The sequence below is a fragment of the Eucalyptus grandis genome, chromosome 7 (genome assembly GCF_016545825.1).
Source record: "Eucalyptus grandis isolate ANBG69807.140 chromosome 7, ASM1654582v1, whole genome shotgun sequence".
NCBI lineage: Eukaryota > Viridiplantae > Streptophyta > Magnoliopsida > Myrtales > Myrtaceae > Eucalyptus > Eucalyptus grandis.
In genome coordinates this window covers 52,876,789-52,892,035 of record NC_052618.1, presented here as the reverse complement: position 1 = coordinate 52,892,035, position 15,247 = coordinate 52,876,789, and the positions used below count along the sequence as shown (strand labels likewise).

Sequence of the window (15,247 nt, the reverse complement as noted above, 5' to 3'; positions counted from 1 at the left end):
CTAAGATCCAATACGTTAAAATTTGCATAGTTATGTGACATGCTAGAATTTTGCTGGCATTTTTAAAAGACTCACCAGAATAGAGTGCCATTTTACTTAATGAATTTACGTAGTAGACAAGTTGTCGTATCTTCAGTATCACTCCCTTGTAAGCCAATCGTCGTATTAACATAGTTTCCCGTGAAAAAGATGACTGAGAAAGAATACTATATAAACTAAGATTCAATTGGTTAAAATTTGCGCAGTTACGTGACATGACAGATTTCTGCAAGCATTTTTAAAAGACTCACCATAATAGAGTGCCACCCTACTTAATGAATTTATGTAGTACACAGGTTGTCATATCTTCAGTATCTCTCTCTTGTAAGTCGATTGTCAGATTAACATAGGTCCCGTAAAGAAAATGACTGAGAAATAATACTTTACAAACTAAGATTCAATTAGTTAAAATTTGTGTAGTTACATGACATGACAGATTTCCATTGGCATTTTTAAAAGACTCACCTGAATAGAGTGCCACCCTACTTAATGAATTTACATCGTAGACAGATTGTCGTATCTTTAGTATCACTCATTTGTAAGCCGATCATTGGATTAACAACATACTCAAGTTGAAGACTTAACACTTGTGGGTCATTGCTTGGGTATTCAATGATTAGGACTGTGTAGGTCAGATTCGGGTCATTACATACAGATGTGGGATGATCATTTATCAATATACAGTGCTCCTCTTGGTGTCTCGATAGATCCTAATGATTACTAACAACTTCATTTTCATAAATCAAACAACTGAGATTTATCGAAATGTCGGAATGAGCACCATGTGAGATGCAGAATCCACGTCCGCAAAAGGTGTGGAAACTAACGTTGGATAGTTGACCATTCGATGTTTACTCCAATACAGTTGTACCGGCACACGAATAGAGAGAGGCCCGTGTAACGGCAATTAAAAAAAGAGGATTCCTTGGCAGCATTACCAACAGCGTAACCAGCGACCACATGGAATAAACAATTATTTGGCAATGCGATTGATTGGTTTGCGGTCAACTCTTGGTAATAATAGCATTTAGCGTTGCGAAATAAGAAAGCTGTCAACTTTGCAAGTGTCATCCTGCGATTTCACATGCATAGCGCAATATAATTATTTCTCAAATTATAAAAGAAAAGCTATCAACTTTCAACCTAAGCTGTTCGTAGTTTACTTAGTTTTCACATTAAATGGGACTTATTGAAAGAGAGTGCTGGAGCAAGGAAGGTTCCCTGTCTATGTAGATTAAGAGCAGGCTCTAACGCACTTATATAATAGCAACGGAGAAAGACCGATACATTTATTAAATCGTGGGATTGCTTGTCGTGTTAGCAGCATCATAAGATTAGTTACTGACGTGATTACATGGTAAGCATGGCCGCCGACCTACTCCCATGAGCAAAGATAGGCGTGTAATCGGTTGGAGAGGACCATTGGATCCGTTGATTCGGGATAATATTATTTAGCGTGAGCTGATTCATGAACTCAAGGTTTTTCCTAACTTTTTCGCCCTTTTAATATATAGAATCATTGATCATTTAGTTTGTTGATGGTGTGATGTTCACGAAAATGAGAGGGGAGGAAAGATTGCACTTCAATTGGTTCAATCGCTTGGAAATAGTCAGCGAGTTCTTCCCTCGAATGACTTGAGGAAGTATAATCTTATATGTCATGGTCAAGAAAGATGGGTAGAACATGGTATTAAAATTAGAGACAAGGACAATAAATATTGTAAAATTGCCGGATAGTTGGATCCTGAAATTACAGATATGTTAATATATGTTGTAACTAACCTGTAAACATTGATATCATCTATGCTTTAGTGTATTTTAACGGGGCACACTGAAAATGTTAACAAACATTCTAGTTAGGAATTGCAAAATATTCATGTCTTATGAAAAATGGATGATTGTGACGATAACAACAACAACAATAATAAGGGAAAATAATACAGACGGTTCATGAACTTTTGATTTGTTCAATGTAGTTCATGATTTTTTTGTAAATATTCAATTTAATCCCTCGACTGCATGAAAGTGTTCAATATTATCCTTCAATCAATTCAAGTTACCAAAAAACATTGAATATTTTCATATAGTCTAGAGACTAGATTGAAAATTTAACAAAAGTTTAGGAATGATATTGCACATTAGGCTAAAGTTTATGGATCATATTGAACAAATAAAAAATTCAGTGATGATATTATACATTGGGCTAAAGTCTAGATATCGTTTGTGTAATTATCCATAATAATAACAACGCTTGTGCTTTTTTCCACCCCATTTTTGGGTTCCAATGCTCCCATACCATCTTGAATTAACCACATTCTATTATTGGTCCCACTTTAGATTTAAGATTATTACTTACCTTTTTTTTTTCTCCTTCTTATCAATAGCTAATTGTTCCATGTAATCAGGGCAAAGATAATATTCCACATAATAATGTCTTAGGGAGCATTTTCTTTTGAATTTGCATTATAATAATGGATGTCCAAAAATCTTTGTCATATATATTGTTTGATGATATCCTTAAAAAAATCGTGCAATAATGGCATGAAAATTAAATAAAAAAATGAACTATTAGACCAAATGCAATGACAAATATGAAATTATTAAACTAACTGTATTCATTAAAACTTGTAGATGATCCTTTTCTCTCTTATTTGTGCTTAGGTTTCTATTAGAATAATGGCTCGCTAGTTCAAAATATAAAAAGAAGAAGAAGAAGAAGAAGAAGAGAGAAATATACAGCTCATGAATACAATAATTAGTTAATTATCTGTTAAACAAACTATTTTTTTTAAGAAGAGGGTGATGCACATTGACTAGGAAATTCAAATACATGGCCGGCGCCGTAGGATATTCTGTTCGCAACTTGCGGAGGAGAGGAGACTCCCCCGAGTCAAAACAAGCGTGAAAGTCATTTTCTCACATAGTATTTTTTATTTATTTTAATTTTATTATAAGCCTATCGAAATGCCCTTCAATTTTCCTTTTTTTATTTATTTATTTGTCTTATGACCAACCAAATTTATTTCCCGGTCCGAGGTGCAAACTGCGAGTCTGCGATGACCTGTCCTTAGAGAGACTGAATCTTGGATCATGAATTAATGTATGTTATAATTTGTTTTTTCTTTTTTTGGGAGGGGGGACAAATAAAATAAATGCATTTATTTTGGGTTCAATGTTGGACTTACGATTTTCCCAAAAGGCAAAAGTGGTGATGCCCTGCTTTGGGATGTGGTGATCCTTGCCGACCGTAGAGACTAGACTTATTATCTTCATGAGTACAAGTTTTGTGGTGCCGGATCTTGTGTAAATGTTTGACTCAAAGCTCAATATATTATTACTTTTGACAAAAAAAAAAAAAACAAATCTGCGCGCCAATTCTAGCGTCTTACGGCTCATTGGGGGTGACTTAGATCCGTAAAATTTGACTTTTTTTGTTGACTTCACAATAGTCGCACTTTGACTTTGATTCAACTATTTCAGAGATATATCCAAATATCCACGTGTAGAAAACACATATGATCTTTTCATAATTTTCAGAAGTTTACATAATAAATGCCTTTTACTTTAGAATTTGGGAAGGAAGCCTATAAAACAGATTTCGGAAGTTAATGAAATGTGCATGGATTTCATGCAAGACAAAGGTTTGTTTTCTCTATGGAGTCCAAACGCTATCATAAACAGTCTTATTATCGAGGGTTTTGGCTTGCGACTCACTCATCTTATCAAAGCTAAGATATTTCGCCGGCTTGACATCGAGCAACTAAAGTGAACCTCGTCGTCATGAGAGTAGTATTTAGTTAATAGTTTGAATTGATTAATCGTGAAAGTTTATTATCTCGTACATTCTATGTAGCGATCCTGCTGCACATACATCTAGGGCTTAGGTATCAGGCTAACTTCTCAATTTGTCCGAATAGAGATGTGCCATTTGGTTCGGGGTCGAGATTCATTGCTTTCCCCAATTAATTCCGTTTTCAAGCGAGACGTACAATGCCAAAAGGGGAGTGCACTGGCAGATTTTCACGAGAGCAGTGATCTTTCAACGCATGCATAGGAAACAGGCTCTCACCATGCTTTTGTTTCTCAATCAATTGGAGCAAGCAAGTGATCTTTCCACACATGGGTTCGTCTGCTTCCTCTACATCTTGTCTAGGTTGTCGCATGTGGTCATTTAAGGCAGTCTCCTTCCGGCATTGAAGACGCAGCGGAGGCAACGCTGATCGTGGGGTCAAAAGCCAACAAAGCATAAAAAGCACCAACAGACATAAGAGCCCTACCCGATTACATCCCATCAAGTGGTCACAACCCCCACTCTCCAACTAGGACCACTGGCGTCGTAATGCAGCTGCTAGAATTGGGTCCATCGCCTAGATTCAACGTCCCTGCTTGATTTCGATTTTCCAGTTTATACTTGTTACAATCGTTATCCTTATGTAAAGAGGCGACGCAGCAACCACAGTGGCCCAGTTCGATTCAGTGTGAATATAACCTGATTGACTCAGAACTGAGATCTTGATTTCATGGTTTGGATTATGACAAACATGCCATATAAATGTTAAGTGAATCATCTCACAAAAACTAGAATTAAGCCAACTAGGGACGTCTTTCTTTCTTACAAAGAGGAAACCCGAATCAATATTGTCATTATCACCTCATAATGTACTTGTTCAGTTCAAACTGATCACTTTTAGACTTCTAATTAAAGTGAATGGAATTTGCAGAAATTTCCATAACCAAATCACAGGGTTCGTTCGTTTAGACTTGGGAGCTTTTTCCCTTTCCGAAAACAATCTATTCGACTGACCCAATGAAAAAGTTAGAAAACGGACAAAATTTTCGGGCCATTTTTCTCCAAAGTACTCCATCGACATCCCCTTTCGCAAAGTTTTCCAATCAAAAGTTGATGTGAACGGCACTACTATTCCCCAAGGTCAAGCTAAACTTTTGCAATTTGCGAATGTTATAAAATGAATTTCGCTAATTTTGAGAAAGAAAGAAAACCTAATGTGCGACTTGGGCGAAAGGCAAAATAAAATAAAATAAAATAAAAGTCGGCTAAAAAGGCGCCGGGGAATTGAAGTCACGATACCACACGTGACATGGATTATTCATCAACGACACAAGGCGGGTGAACCAAGCTGTCCCATATGTCTATTTTCTTTTCGACTATGTATGAATGCCACGTGCCGGATTATTATTACTAAAGAAATAAAAATCAGATCGGAACCGTGACTAATTTCAAGTGGGTAGGATCAAGATGACATTGTCCAATTTTCTTGGTTACACACCCTTCGGACTAATCTTTGCATTTCCTTTCCAATTTAAATCTTTATGCATTAAAAGTTCTCACTTTTCATCTTCCACAAGTCAACTCTAAAGTCCTTGTAGAAGTGCAGTCCCTCCCCACAAATTCTCTCTCTCTCTCTCTCTATTTCCAAAATGGCAGGCGCAAGCATCTTGTCACACTTTTTCAGATCTAATTCTATATATAACACCATACGACTAGTCCCGTAATTAACAAGAACGTCCCTGTAGCTTCTCTCTAACCCTCACTCTCACCCCGAGAGAGAGAGAGAGAGAGAGAGAGAGAACCGAGACACACCATACAATGGTGGTCGCCGGATCCCCCCGAGGGCGTGAAGGCCTTGCTGGCCTCTCGGACATGAGGCACCTGGCGGTGCAGGTCATCATGGGACGGTGGTTCATGGTGTTCGCGTGCTTCCTGATCATGGCGGCCGCCGGGGCGACCTACATGTTCGGGCTCTACTCGGAGGACATCAAGGACTCGCTCGGCTACGACCAGAGCACCCTCAACCTACTAAGCTTCTTCAAGGACCTCGGCGCCAACGTTGGGGTCCTCTCGGGGCTCATCAACGAGGTGACGCCGCCATGGGTGGTGCTCTCCATGGGGGCGGTCCTCAACTTCTTTGGCTACTTCATGATCTGGCTTGCCGTGACCAAGCGCATTGCGAAGCCGCAGGTGTGGCAGATGTGCCTCTACATATGCATCGGCGCCAACTCACAGGCGTTCGCCAACACCGGCGCCCTTGTCACCTGCGTCCAGAACTTCCCGGAGAGCCGGGGCGTTGTGCTGGGGATACTGAAAGGGTAGGTTTACGCAAATTTAATATCCTTACGTATAGATTTGGTGGTTCACGCTTGTTTCATTCATTCATTTAGCTCAATAATTGGACGAGTGAATCCAAGACAAGTTGCAAAAACTGGTTTTTATGTGTGAAAATGATACGTGAACAACATTTCCTTTCAAGCTGTTGGTCAAGAGAGAAGACCAGTTCTTGATCTTGCAAGACGATTAATCAAGTTACAAGTTTTGAAATTCATTCACTCGACATGTCTTGCTTTATATACGCGACGGAGTTTTGCTCTTTATCACAAGTTGTGAATTTTCTCATTTTGATTGCATGCATCTTCTAACTTGTTGCGTATACTCAATCATATGGTCAGTAGAATCATGCAATATGCATCTTTCCTTATTTCCAAAAGGGAGAGACAGGTTTAAACTCACACCCCTGTCATGAAAGAAATTTGAGAACTTTCTGTCCCCTGAATGGCCTAACAAGTTTTTTTCACTGATTGAAAAAGAATAAGAATAATTTCGAATAATCGTTCCATTTCTCTGAACTTTTTTTGGGCAGCTATGTTGGCCTGAGTGGCGCGATCATCACGCAACTATTTTATGCGTTCTACTACAAAGACACCAAGGCCTTGATCCTCCTCATCGGATGGCTGCCGGCTGCCATATCATTCGCCTTCGTCCGCACCATCCGGATCATGAAAGTGGTCCGCCAGCCCAACGAGGTCAAGGTCTTCTACAGATTTCTCTACATCTCCCTCGGCTTGGCCACCTTCCTCATGATCATGATCATCATCGAGAAGCACTTCAATAACTTCACGCGCCCTGAGTACGGTCTCTCCGCTGCTGGCGTCCTCTTCTTGCTCTTCCTGCCACTCGCCATCGTCGTCATCGAGGAATACAAACAATGGGCACAGAAGAGAGAAGCCCTAAACGACCCGTCTCCAATCGAGATCACCACGGAGAAGCCGAACCTGGAAACATCCCTCCCTCTGCCACCACCTCCCCCGGAGACGGCACCCCCTACTGCCATCTTGAACAGCGGAGAACAGCTGGAAAAGCAACCCTCTTGCTGGAGAACGGCGTTCAGGCCACCGGACAGAGGTGAAGATTACACCATACTCCAAGCTCTCTTTAGCATAGATATGTTCATCCTCTTCTTGTCCACCATCTGTGGCGTGGGGGGAACGTTGACGGCCATCGACAACCTGGGCCAGATCGGGAAGTCACTTGGCTACGCGACTCAGAGCACAAGCACGTTCGTCTCCCTCGTCAGCATATGGAACTACCTCGGACGCGTCGTCGCTGGCTTCGTCTCTGAGATCCTCCTGACACGGTACAAATTCCCACGCACGCTAGTGCTCACAATCATCCTCCTCATCTCATGTGCTGGCCACCTCCTGATTGCATTCGATGTCCCGAACGGCCTCTACTTCGCATCCATCATCATCGGTTTCTGCTTCGGCGCGCAGTGGCCACTGCTCTTCGCAATCATATCCGAAATCTTCGGGCTCAAATACTATTCGACTCTCTACAACTTTGGCTCCGTGGCGAGCCCCATCGGAGGGTACCTGCTCAACGTTAGAGTAGCCGGTCATTTGTATGACAAAGAAGCCAAGAAACAGCTGGCCGCTCTAGGGCTTGTCCGGCAGCCCGGCCAGGACTTGGAGTGCACTGGAGTCAAGTGTTATCAGTTGTCGTTTCTCATAATAACGTTCGCAACATTGTTTGGTGCGTTCGTGTCGTTCATTTTGGTGGTGAGGACGAGGAAGTTTTACAGGAGTGATATTTACAAGAAGTTCAGGGAGGAGGCAAAGGCAGCCGAAACGGAGATGGCTTTGAATAATGGGACGACGACGACAATGCCAGCGACCACGACGGAGGTAAAAGGTGGGCAGAGAGAATCAGACACATCACAATAAATTGTACCTTTTGCAGGTTTTAATTACTATTAGCAGAAAGAGTGATTAGAGACGTACTCATACAGAAATGGCAAACGATAGATTACATGAACGACGGAAAACGAAGACGTTGCGTAAAGAACTTTATAATCCACTTCATCATGATTTCCGTTTAGCTTACTTGTTACCTGTTGCGTATTTTTTCAGAAGTGTGTTAGCATGTAATACATGATAGACCCGTTTTCCAAATGGTTCAATGTCCGGAAACTAGCCATTTATCTGGCATAACATCCTAGGAAGATTGAGACTCAGAATCGACAATCTAGCTTATGTTAATTCTCACGCTTAATGGAACACAGAGCGCACCCGCTCGATCTGTATAGTTAGATTTTCTTCTTGTATAAGACGACAGTCCTTTGCGGTCGTATGAGAATTTTAAAGAGCTAGAATCTCTCTCTTGGTAGAAGAAGAAGAGGAAGATTAATTTAAGAATAAGTAGGGAAAGGTCGTGTGGATACAGTTGTTTTTGACTGATTGCGGTCTTGATCAGCCATTGAAGTCTTGGAGATTGAACTTTCTCATCCCCAAGTCTCCATGAGGAGAGAGGGGAGGAGAAAAGGCGGGGGGGATCCTACTTGTCTCGTCTTTTCCCTTGGGCGCATCTAGGGTTTGAGTAAAGATAATCCCTTCTTGATTCGATTACACTAAAGATATTATTATAAATTCGATTCGGGAATTGACTATTTTCCTTCTTTCTGAGTTTGAATACGCCCGCCCCCCGGTTGTTTTTTGAAATATCGAGCTTGAAGTGGACCTTGGAGTACGCTGTGACGATATTATTAGTCGTCGCCTTCACACTTGTCCGTAGAAAATGCTATGCCTAATCCATCCCTTTTTGTTTTGTCGTTATTTTGGAAGGGAGTTAATTAGATGGTCCATGGATGGCTTTCAAGAGCATGAGATCTGATGAATCTTTTGAGCAACGGTGAGATTTTTTATGGCAAAATGAGTTTTTTGCATAAATATAAAATTTCAGTCATTTTGCAATTGACTTTACAAGCAATCAGTTCTCTCTCGAATCTGTTGTTATCGCGATATTATTGAATGTGGTGGTTGCGGCCATTCCAACCATCCGTGCCCGCACGGCTTGGGATGGAGTAGTACTAGTTCGAGGTTGTGCAATTTGACTAACCTATCAATGTTTGAAGTCCGGATCAATGAGCCTTAGAACTAATCAAATGAATGGACAGGAACGATGTGATTCAATTGCAAAGTATTGCCAATTGACAAGTTGTGCACAAAACCATAGGCGTCTCTCCATGACCCCACGTTTAGGTATTGTTGACCATAAGATAAGATGATTTTAGAACGCCAAGCTCACGAATTAGAGTTTTATAAATGAGTGCATGTAAGATGTATGAAGTTCCTCGTGAACACTTGTTAAACAAACCGATCGAGGAATTTTTGGTGGTACCCAACGCGCCGGTTGTGCTTGAGATAATGCTTTAGAATTGTAGATTTCTTAGTCACATGCAACTTAATGAACGTCTCAAGTATTCTGTATATTAAAATTCTTCTAACATAATAAAGAGAAATCGCAGTATCTGTGGCTACAATATCGAAGCACCCTCTTATCAAATGACACTAGCCAATTTCCTAGAAAGGCTGGTTAACAACACCGGTGCAATTAGACACTAGTTCCAAAGGAGGGGGGGACCAAAGGTTTTTTTGTTTTGGCGTGTCAAGTTGAATTCAATTCAATGACGAAACTGTCTTGTGCTGCGATTGCAAGGACAAGGAGGTTCCCCTAATCCCTCCACAAATAATTTTTTGCATTAATCAATCATCAATTAATTCCCTAATCTTAATTAGCATCTTTAAGGAACTTGTCGGCGCGGTCGCTGGTTTACTCAAGAAGGCAAAAATGGCCCAGGCGAAAAGAGACTCCATCGTGGACTCTGCACATGCAGTCCTCCATGACCCACGGGCTTTTTGGCCATTGACGGGCTGACCCAACTAGATCCACCCGACCCTTCACGGGTCAAGAACTTCGAACCCGTCCATATCTAGAGACGACGATCTTCCCATGACGATGACCGCCGGTAGCGATGGTGGCGGACGATTCTGCAGCCTCGTCTTCCGAATCCTCCGAGGGCGGTGGTTCATGATGTTCGGGTCGTTCCTGATAATGGCAGGCGCCGGCGCCACCCCTACCTCTTCGGCGTCTACTCCAAGGACGTCAAGTTCAGCCTCAGGTACGGCCAGTCGAACCTTAACCTTGTCAGCTCCTGCAAGGACCTCGGCGCCCAAGTCGGCGTCCTCTCCGGCCTCATCACCGAGGTCTCCTCCACGTGGCTTGTCCCCCTCATCGGCTCCGCCATGAACTTCGCTGCCTATTTCCTCATCTGGTTTGCCGTCACCCGTCCCATCCCCCGGCCGGCGGTCTGCCAGACGTGCGACCTGGGTGAAAAGCAGAAAAAAAAGAAAAGGGCTAAAATAGGGCCGGGGAAATAAAGTCACGATATAGACAAATGATATTAATTATTCATCCATAACACATGGTGGGGGCACATGTATAAATATACAGCATGTGAATTGCCGAAGGATTATTACTAAGAAACACATCAGGTCGGCACCGTAATTCATTTCAAGTGGAGAAGATCTTGAGACATCGTCCAATTTTCTTGGTTTCATACCCTTTGGAGTAATCTTTACATTTGCTTTCCAATTTAAATCTCCTTCGCATTGAACCTTTTCCCTTTAGAAGACCCAAGTCAACTCGCAAGTCCTCTCTCTCTCTCTCTCTCTTATTAATTGCAGGCGCAAACATTTCGTCACACTTTCTCAGATCTAACTCTATATATAACCCTACATCCCAATACTACACTTCTTGTAATTAACAAGGTCCTTGTAACTTCTAACCCTCACTCTCACCCCCGAGAGCGAGAGAGATAGAGAGAGCCGAGACACGCCATACAATGGTGATCGCCGGATCCCCCGGAGGGCGTGGGGGCCTCGCGGGCCTCTCGAATGTGAAGCACCTGGCGGCGCAGGTCATCATGGGACGGTGGTTCATGGTGTTCGCGAGCCTACTGATCATGGCGGCTGCCGGGGCGACCTACATGTTCGGTCTCTACTCGGAGGACATCAAGACATCGCTCGGCTACGACCAGAGCACCCTCAACCTGCTGAGCTTCTTCAAGGACCTCGGCGGGAGCGTCGGGATCCCCTCGGGGCTCATCAACGAGGTGTCGCCGCCGTGGGTGGTGCTCTCCATCGGGGCAGTCCTCAACTTCTTTGGCTACTTCATGATATGGCTCGCCGTGACCAAGCGGATCACGACGCCGCAGGTGTGGCAGATGTGCCTCTACATATGCATCGGCGCCAACTCGCAGGCGTTCGCCAACACCGGCGCCCTCGTCACCTGCGTCCAGAACTTCCCGGAGAGCCGGGGCGTCGTACTGGGGATACTGAAAGGGTAGGTTTACACGAAATTTGGTGGTTCACGCTTGTTTCGTTCAGTCACGGTTAGCTCAATGATTGGACGAGTGAGTCCAAGACAAGTTTTAAAAAAAAAAAAAAAAACTGGTTTTTATGTGTGAAGATGACATGTGAACGACATTTCCTTCCGAGCTGCTGGTCAAAAGAGAAGACCAGTCCCCGATTCTTGCAGGATAATCAAATTAACTTGCAAACTGTAGTACTAGTTCACTCGACTTGCGTTGCTCTTTATATACGCTGCAAAGTTTTGCTCTTTATTACTATATTCTTTGTTAATTTTCTCGTTTTAATTGCATCCATCGTCTATCCTTTTGTGCATACTCTAATAGTATGGTAAATATGGTCATGGAATTTGCATTCTTTCCTTATACAAAAAGTAGAGACGAGTATAAACTCATACCCTTGTCATGAAAGAAATTTGAGAACTTCTGTCCCCTGATGAACTACTCCTAATTGCCTAAAGAATTTCTTGCATTGACCGACTTTGTGTTTAGGCCATCATTGTCATGGTCCTTCTTCTTTAACTTAAGTCCGCCTACATATTTGTTGGAACAAAATATGTTTCCTGATCTCTTGAATCTCTTGATTCAAAGAAAGATATAAGAATTAGGTTTGATAAGTTATGGACTCTCAAATAATCATTCAATTTCTCTGAACTTTTCTGGGCAGCTATGTCGGCCTGAGCGGTGCCATCATCACGCAACTATACCTTGCGGTCTACTACCATGACACCAAGGCCTTGATCCTCCTCATCGGATGGCTGCCGGCTGCCATATCATTCGTTTTCCTCCGCACCATCCGGATCATGAAGGTGGTCCGCCAGCCCAACGAGCTCAAGGTGTTCTACAGATTCCTCTACATCTCCCTCGGCCTGGCCACCTTCCTTATGATCATGATCATCATCGAGAAGCGCTTCAATAACTTCACGCGCCCCGAGTATGGTCTCTCCGCTGCTGGCGTCCTCTTCTTGCTCTTCCTGCCACTCGCTGTCGTCGTCATCGAGGAATCCAAACAATGGGCACAGAAGAGAGAAGCCCTAAATGACCCGGCTCCGATCGAGATCGCCACTGAGAAGCCGAGCCTGGAAACATCCCTTCCTCCACCACCACCTCCCCCAGAGACGGCACCCTCTACCACCGTCTTGGACAATGAAGAAAAGCTGGAAAAGCAACTCTCTTGCTGGAGAACGGCGTTCAGGCCACCGGACAGAGGTGAAGACTACACCATACTCCAAGCTCTCTTTAGCATAGATATGTTCATCCTCTTCTTGGCCACCATCTTTGGCGTTGGGGGGACGTTGACGGCCATCGACAACCTGGGCCAGATAGGGGCCTCACTTGGCTACCCGGCTCGGAGCACAAGCACGTTTATCTCCCTAGTCAGCATATGGAACTACCTTGGACGCGTCGTCGCTGGCTTTCTCTCTGAGATCCTCCTAAAACAATACAAATTCCCACGCCCGCTAATGCTCACGTTCATCCTCCTCATCTCATGTGCCGGCCACCTCCTGATTGCATTCAACGTCCCAAATGGCCTCTACTTCGCATCCATCATCATCGGTTTCTGCTTTGGTGCGCAGTGGCCGCTGCTCTTTGCAATCATATCCGAAATCTTTGGGCTCAAGTACTATTCAACACTGTACAACTTCGGTACTGTGGCGAGCCCCATTGGAGGGTATCTGCTCAACGTTAGAGTGGCTGGTCATTTATACGACAAAGAAGCGAGGAAACAGATGGCCGCACTAGGGCTTGTCCGGAAGCCCGGCGAGGACTTGGACTGCACCGGGGTCAAGTGTTATCAGTTGGCGTTTCTCATAATAACATTCACAACATTGTTCGGCACATTTGTGTCGTTCATTTTGGTGGTGAGGACGAGGAAATTTTACAGGAGTGATATTTACAAGAAGTTCAGGGAGGAGGCAAAGGCAGCCGAGACGGAGATGACTTTGAATAATGGGACGACCACGACAGAGGTAAAACGTTGACAGAGAGATTCAGAAACGTCACAATGAATTGTACCCTTTGGGGGTTTAATGTTATTAGCAGGAAGATTGATCAGAGATGTACGCATACAGAAATGGAGAATGATAGCTTACATGAACGACAGAAAACAAAGGCGGTCGTGAAGAAATGTAAAATCCGGTCGATCATGATTTCCGTGTAGCTTACTTGTTGCATATTTGTTAAGAAGCGTGTTTGCGTGTATATCCGTGATTGACTCGTTTTCCAGATGGCTCGATTTTTCGGGAAACCGGCCATTTATCTAGTATGACATCCTAGGAAGATCAAGGCTCGGAATCGACACTCTTGCTTATGGTTATTCTCGTGCTTAACGGGAAGGGTTAGAATAAACGGTTCGGATGGAACTTGGAGTTCACGTGCTCGATCTGAACCATAAAATTTTCTTTCTGTACAAGATGACACAGTTTTCATTTGTGGTCGTGTGAGGACTCGGAGGGCTAGATTCTCTCTTGGGAGAAGAAGAAGATTAATCAAGAATAAGTAGGGAAGACCGTGTAGTTCTGGATTCCGGATCAGTTGTTTTGACTGGTTACTGTCTCGATCAGTTATTAAAGGTTGAAACTTCTCATCTGCCAGTCTTGATGGGGGGCTGATCCTACTTGTCTTTTTCCTTGGTGCATCTAGGATATTATTTGTATATTCGATTCGAAACTGACTATTTTCATTCTTCCAAGGTTTGAATATGTCGGCCCCAACGTTTTTTGAAATATCGGGCTCGAAGTGAATCGTCGAGCAAGCATAGGTCGTCGCTTTCACGTGTGGCTGCAGAAAATGCTCATACAATTCCTTTTCCTTTTTGTTCCTTTGGACGAGAGGTTAATTAGGTGGCCCATGGATGATTTTCAAGAACACCAAATCTGACTAATCTTTCGAGCGATGAGAATATTTTTATTGGCAAAATGGGTTTTGATGTGAATATAACATTTTACCGTTATTTTGCAATTGACTTTACAGGCAATTTGATCCACTCGAACCTATTATTATCAAGATATTATCGATTGTGATCGTGACTAGTTCATCCATCCGTGCACGCATGTCGGATTGGAATGGAGCCGTTCTATTTTGAGCTTCTGCAATTGGACTAACTTATGGATCATTTGAAGTCCAGGTCAAAGAGCCTAACTAATAATTCATTATTCTATTTCTTATGCAACTAGTCTGATGAATGGACGAAAACGATGTGATCCTACCGCAAATTATTGCCAATGGCAAGTTATGTACAAGACCATTGGCGTCTCTTCATGACCCAACATTTAGGTATTTTAAAACGCGCAGCTCATGATGGGTTTAAATAAATGAGTATATTGAAGATGGATTTCGTTTTCAAGTTCCTTATAAACACTTTTTTAAGAATCGGTTGAAATATTTTTCGCAGCTCCCAATGCATTGATTGTGCTTGTGATAACTTTTTGAAAACATAAATTTCCTTGTTCTAAAATTTAACTAGCATGTCCGATTTACTCATGAATGTGACTTTTTAAGCATTCATAGTAAGCGATCAAATAAAGGAAGTCACGATATTGATGGTTAGAATATTGTGGTACCTTTCTATCAAATAACATTAGCTGATGCCCTAAAAACACTACTCCACAACACCAGCGCAATTAACACTGATTTCCATGTTGGCGGACCAAAGGTTGTTTTGTTTTGGCATGCCAAGTTGATTTAAATCCAATGACAAAAAAGAAGAA

The 15,247-nt window shown here is 42.7% G+C and overlaps 2 protein-coding genes across 2 annotated transcripts; both read left to right on the top strand.

The window, feature by feature from the left end:
* Positions 1-5,544: 5,544 nt before the first annotated feature.
* LOC104454252 (protein NUCLEAR FUSION DEFECTIVE 4) lies at positions 5,545-8,209 on the top strand. The gene is made up of 2 exons (XM_010069050.3): positions 5,545-6,147; positions 6,696-8,209. Exons 1-2 carry the CDS (start codon positions 5,648-5,650, stop codon positions 8,053-8,055), a joined length of 1,860 nt encoding a protein of 619 aa, XP_010067352.2. The 5' UTR covers positions 5,545-5,647; the 3' UTR covers positions 8,056-8,209.
* A 2,628-nt stretch (positions 8,210-10,837) lies between these two features.
* Positions 10,838-14,229, top strand: LOC108953809 (protein NUCLEAR FUSION DEFECTIVE 4-like). The gene is made up of 2 exons (XM_010069051.3): positions 10,838-11,512; positions 12,205-14,229. The coding sequence occupies exons 1-2, from the start codon at positions 11,013-11,015 to the stop codon at positions 13,517-13,519; spliced, it is 1,815 nt and encodes a 604-aa protein (XP_010067353.2). The 5' UTR covers positions 10,838-11,012; the 3' UTR covers positions 13,520-14,229.
* Positions 14,230-15,247: the final 1,018 nt, after the last annotated feature.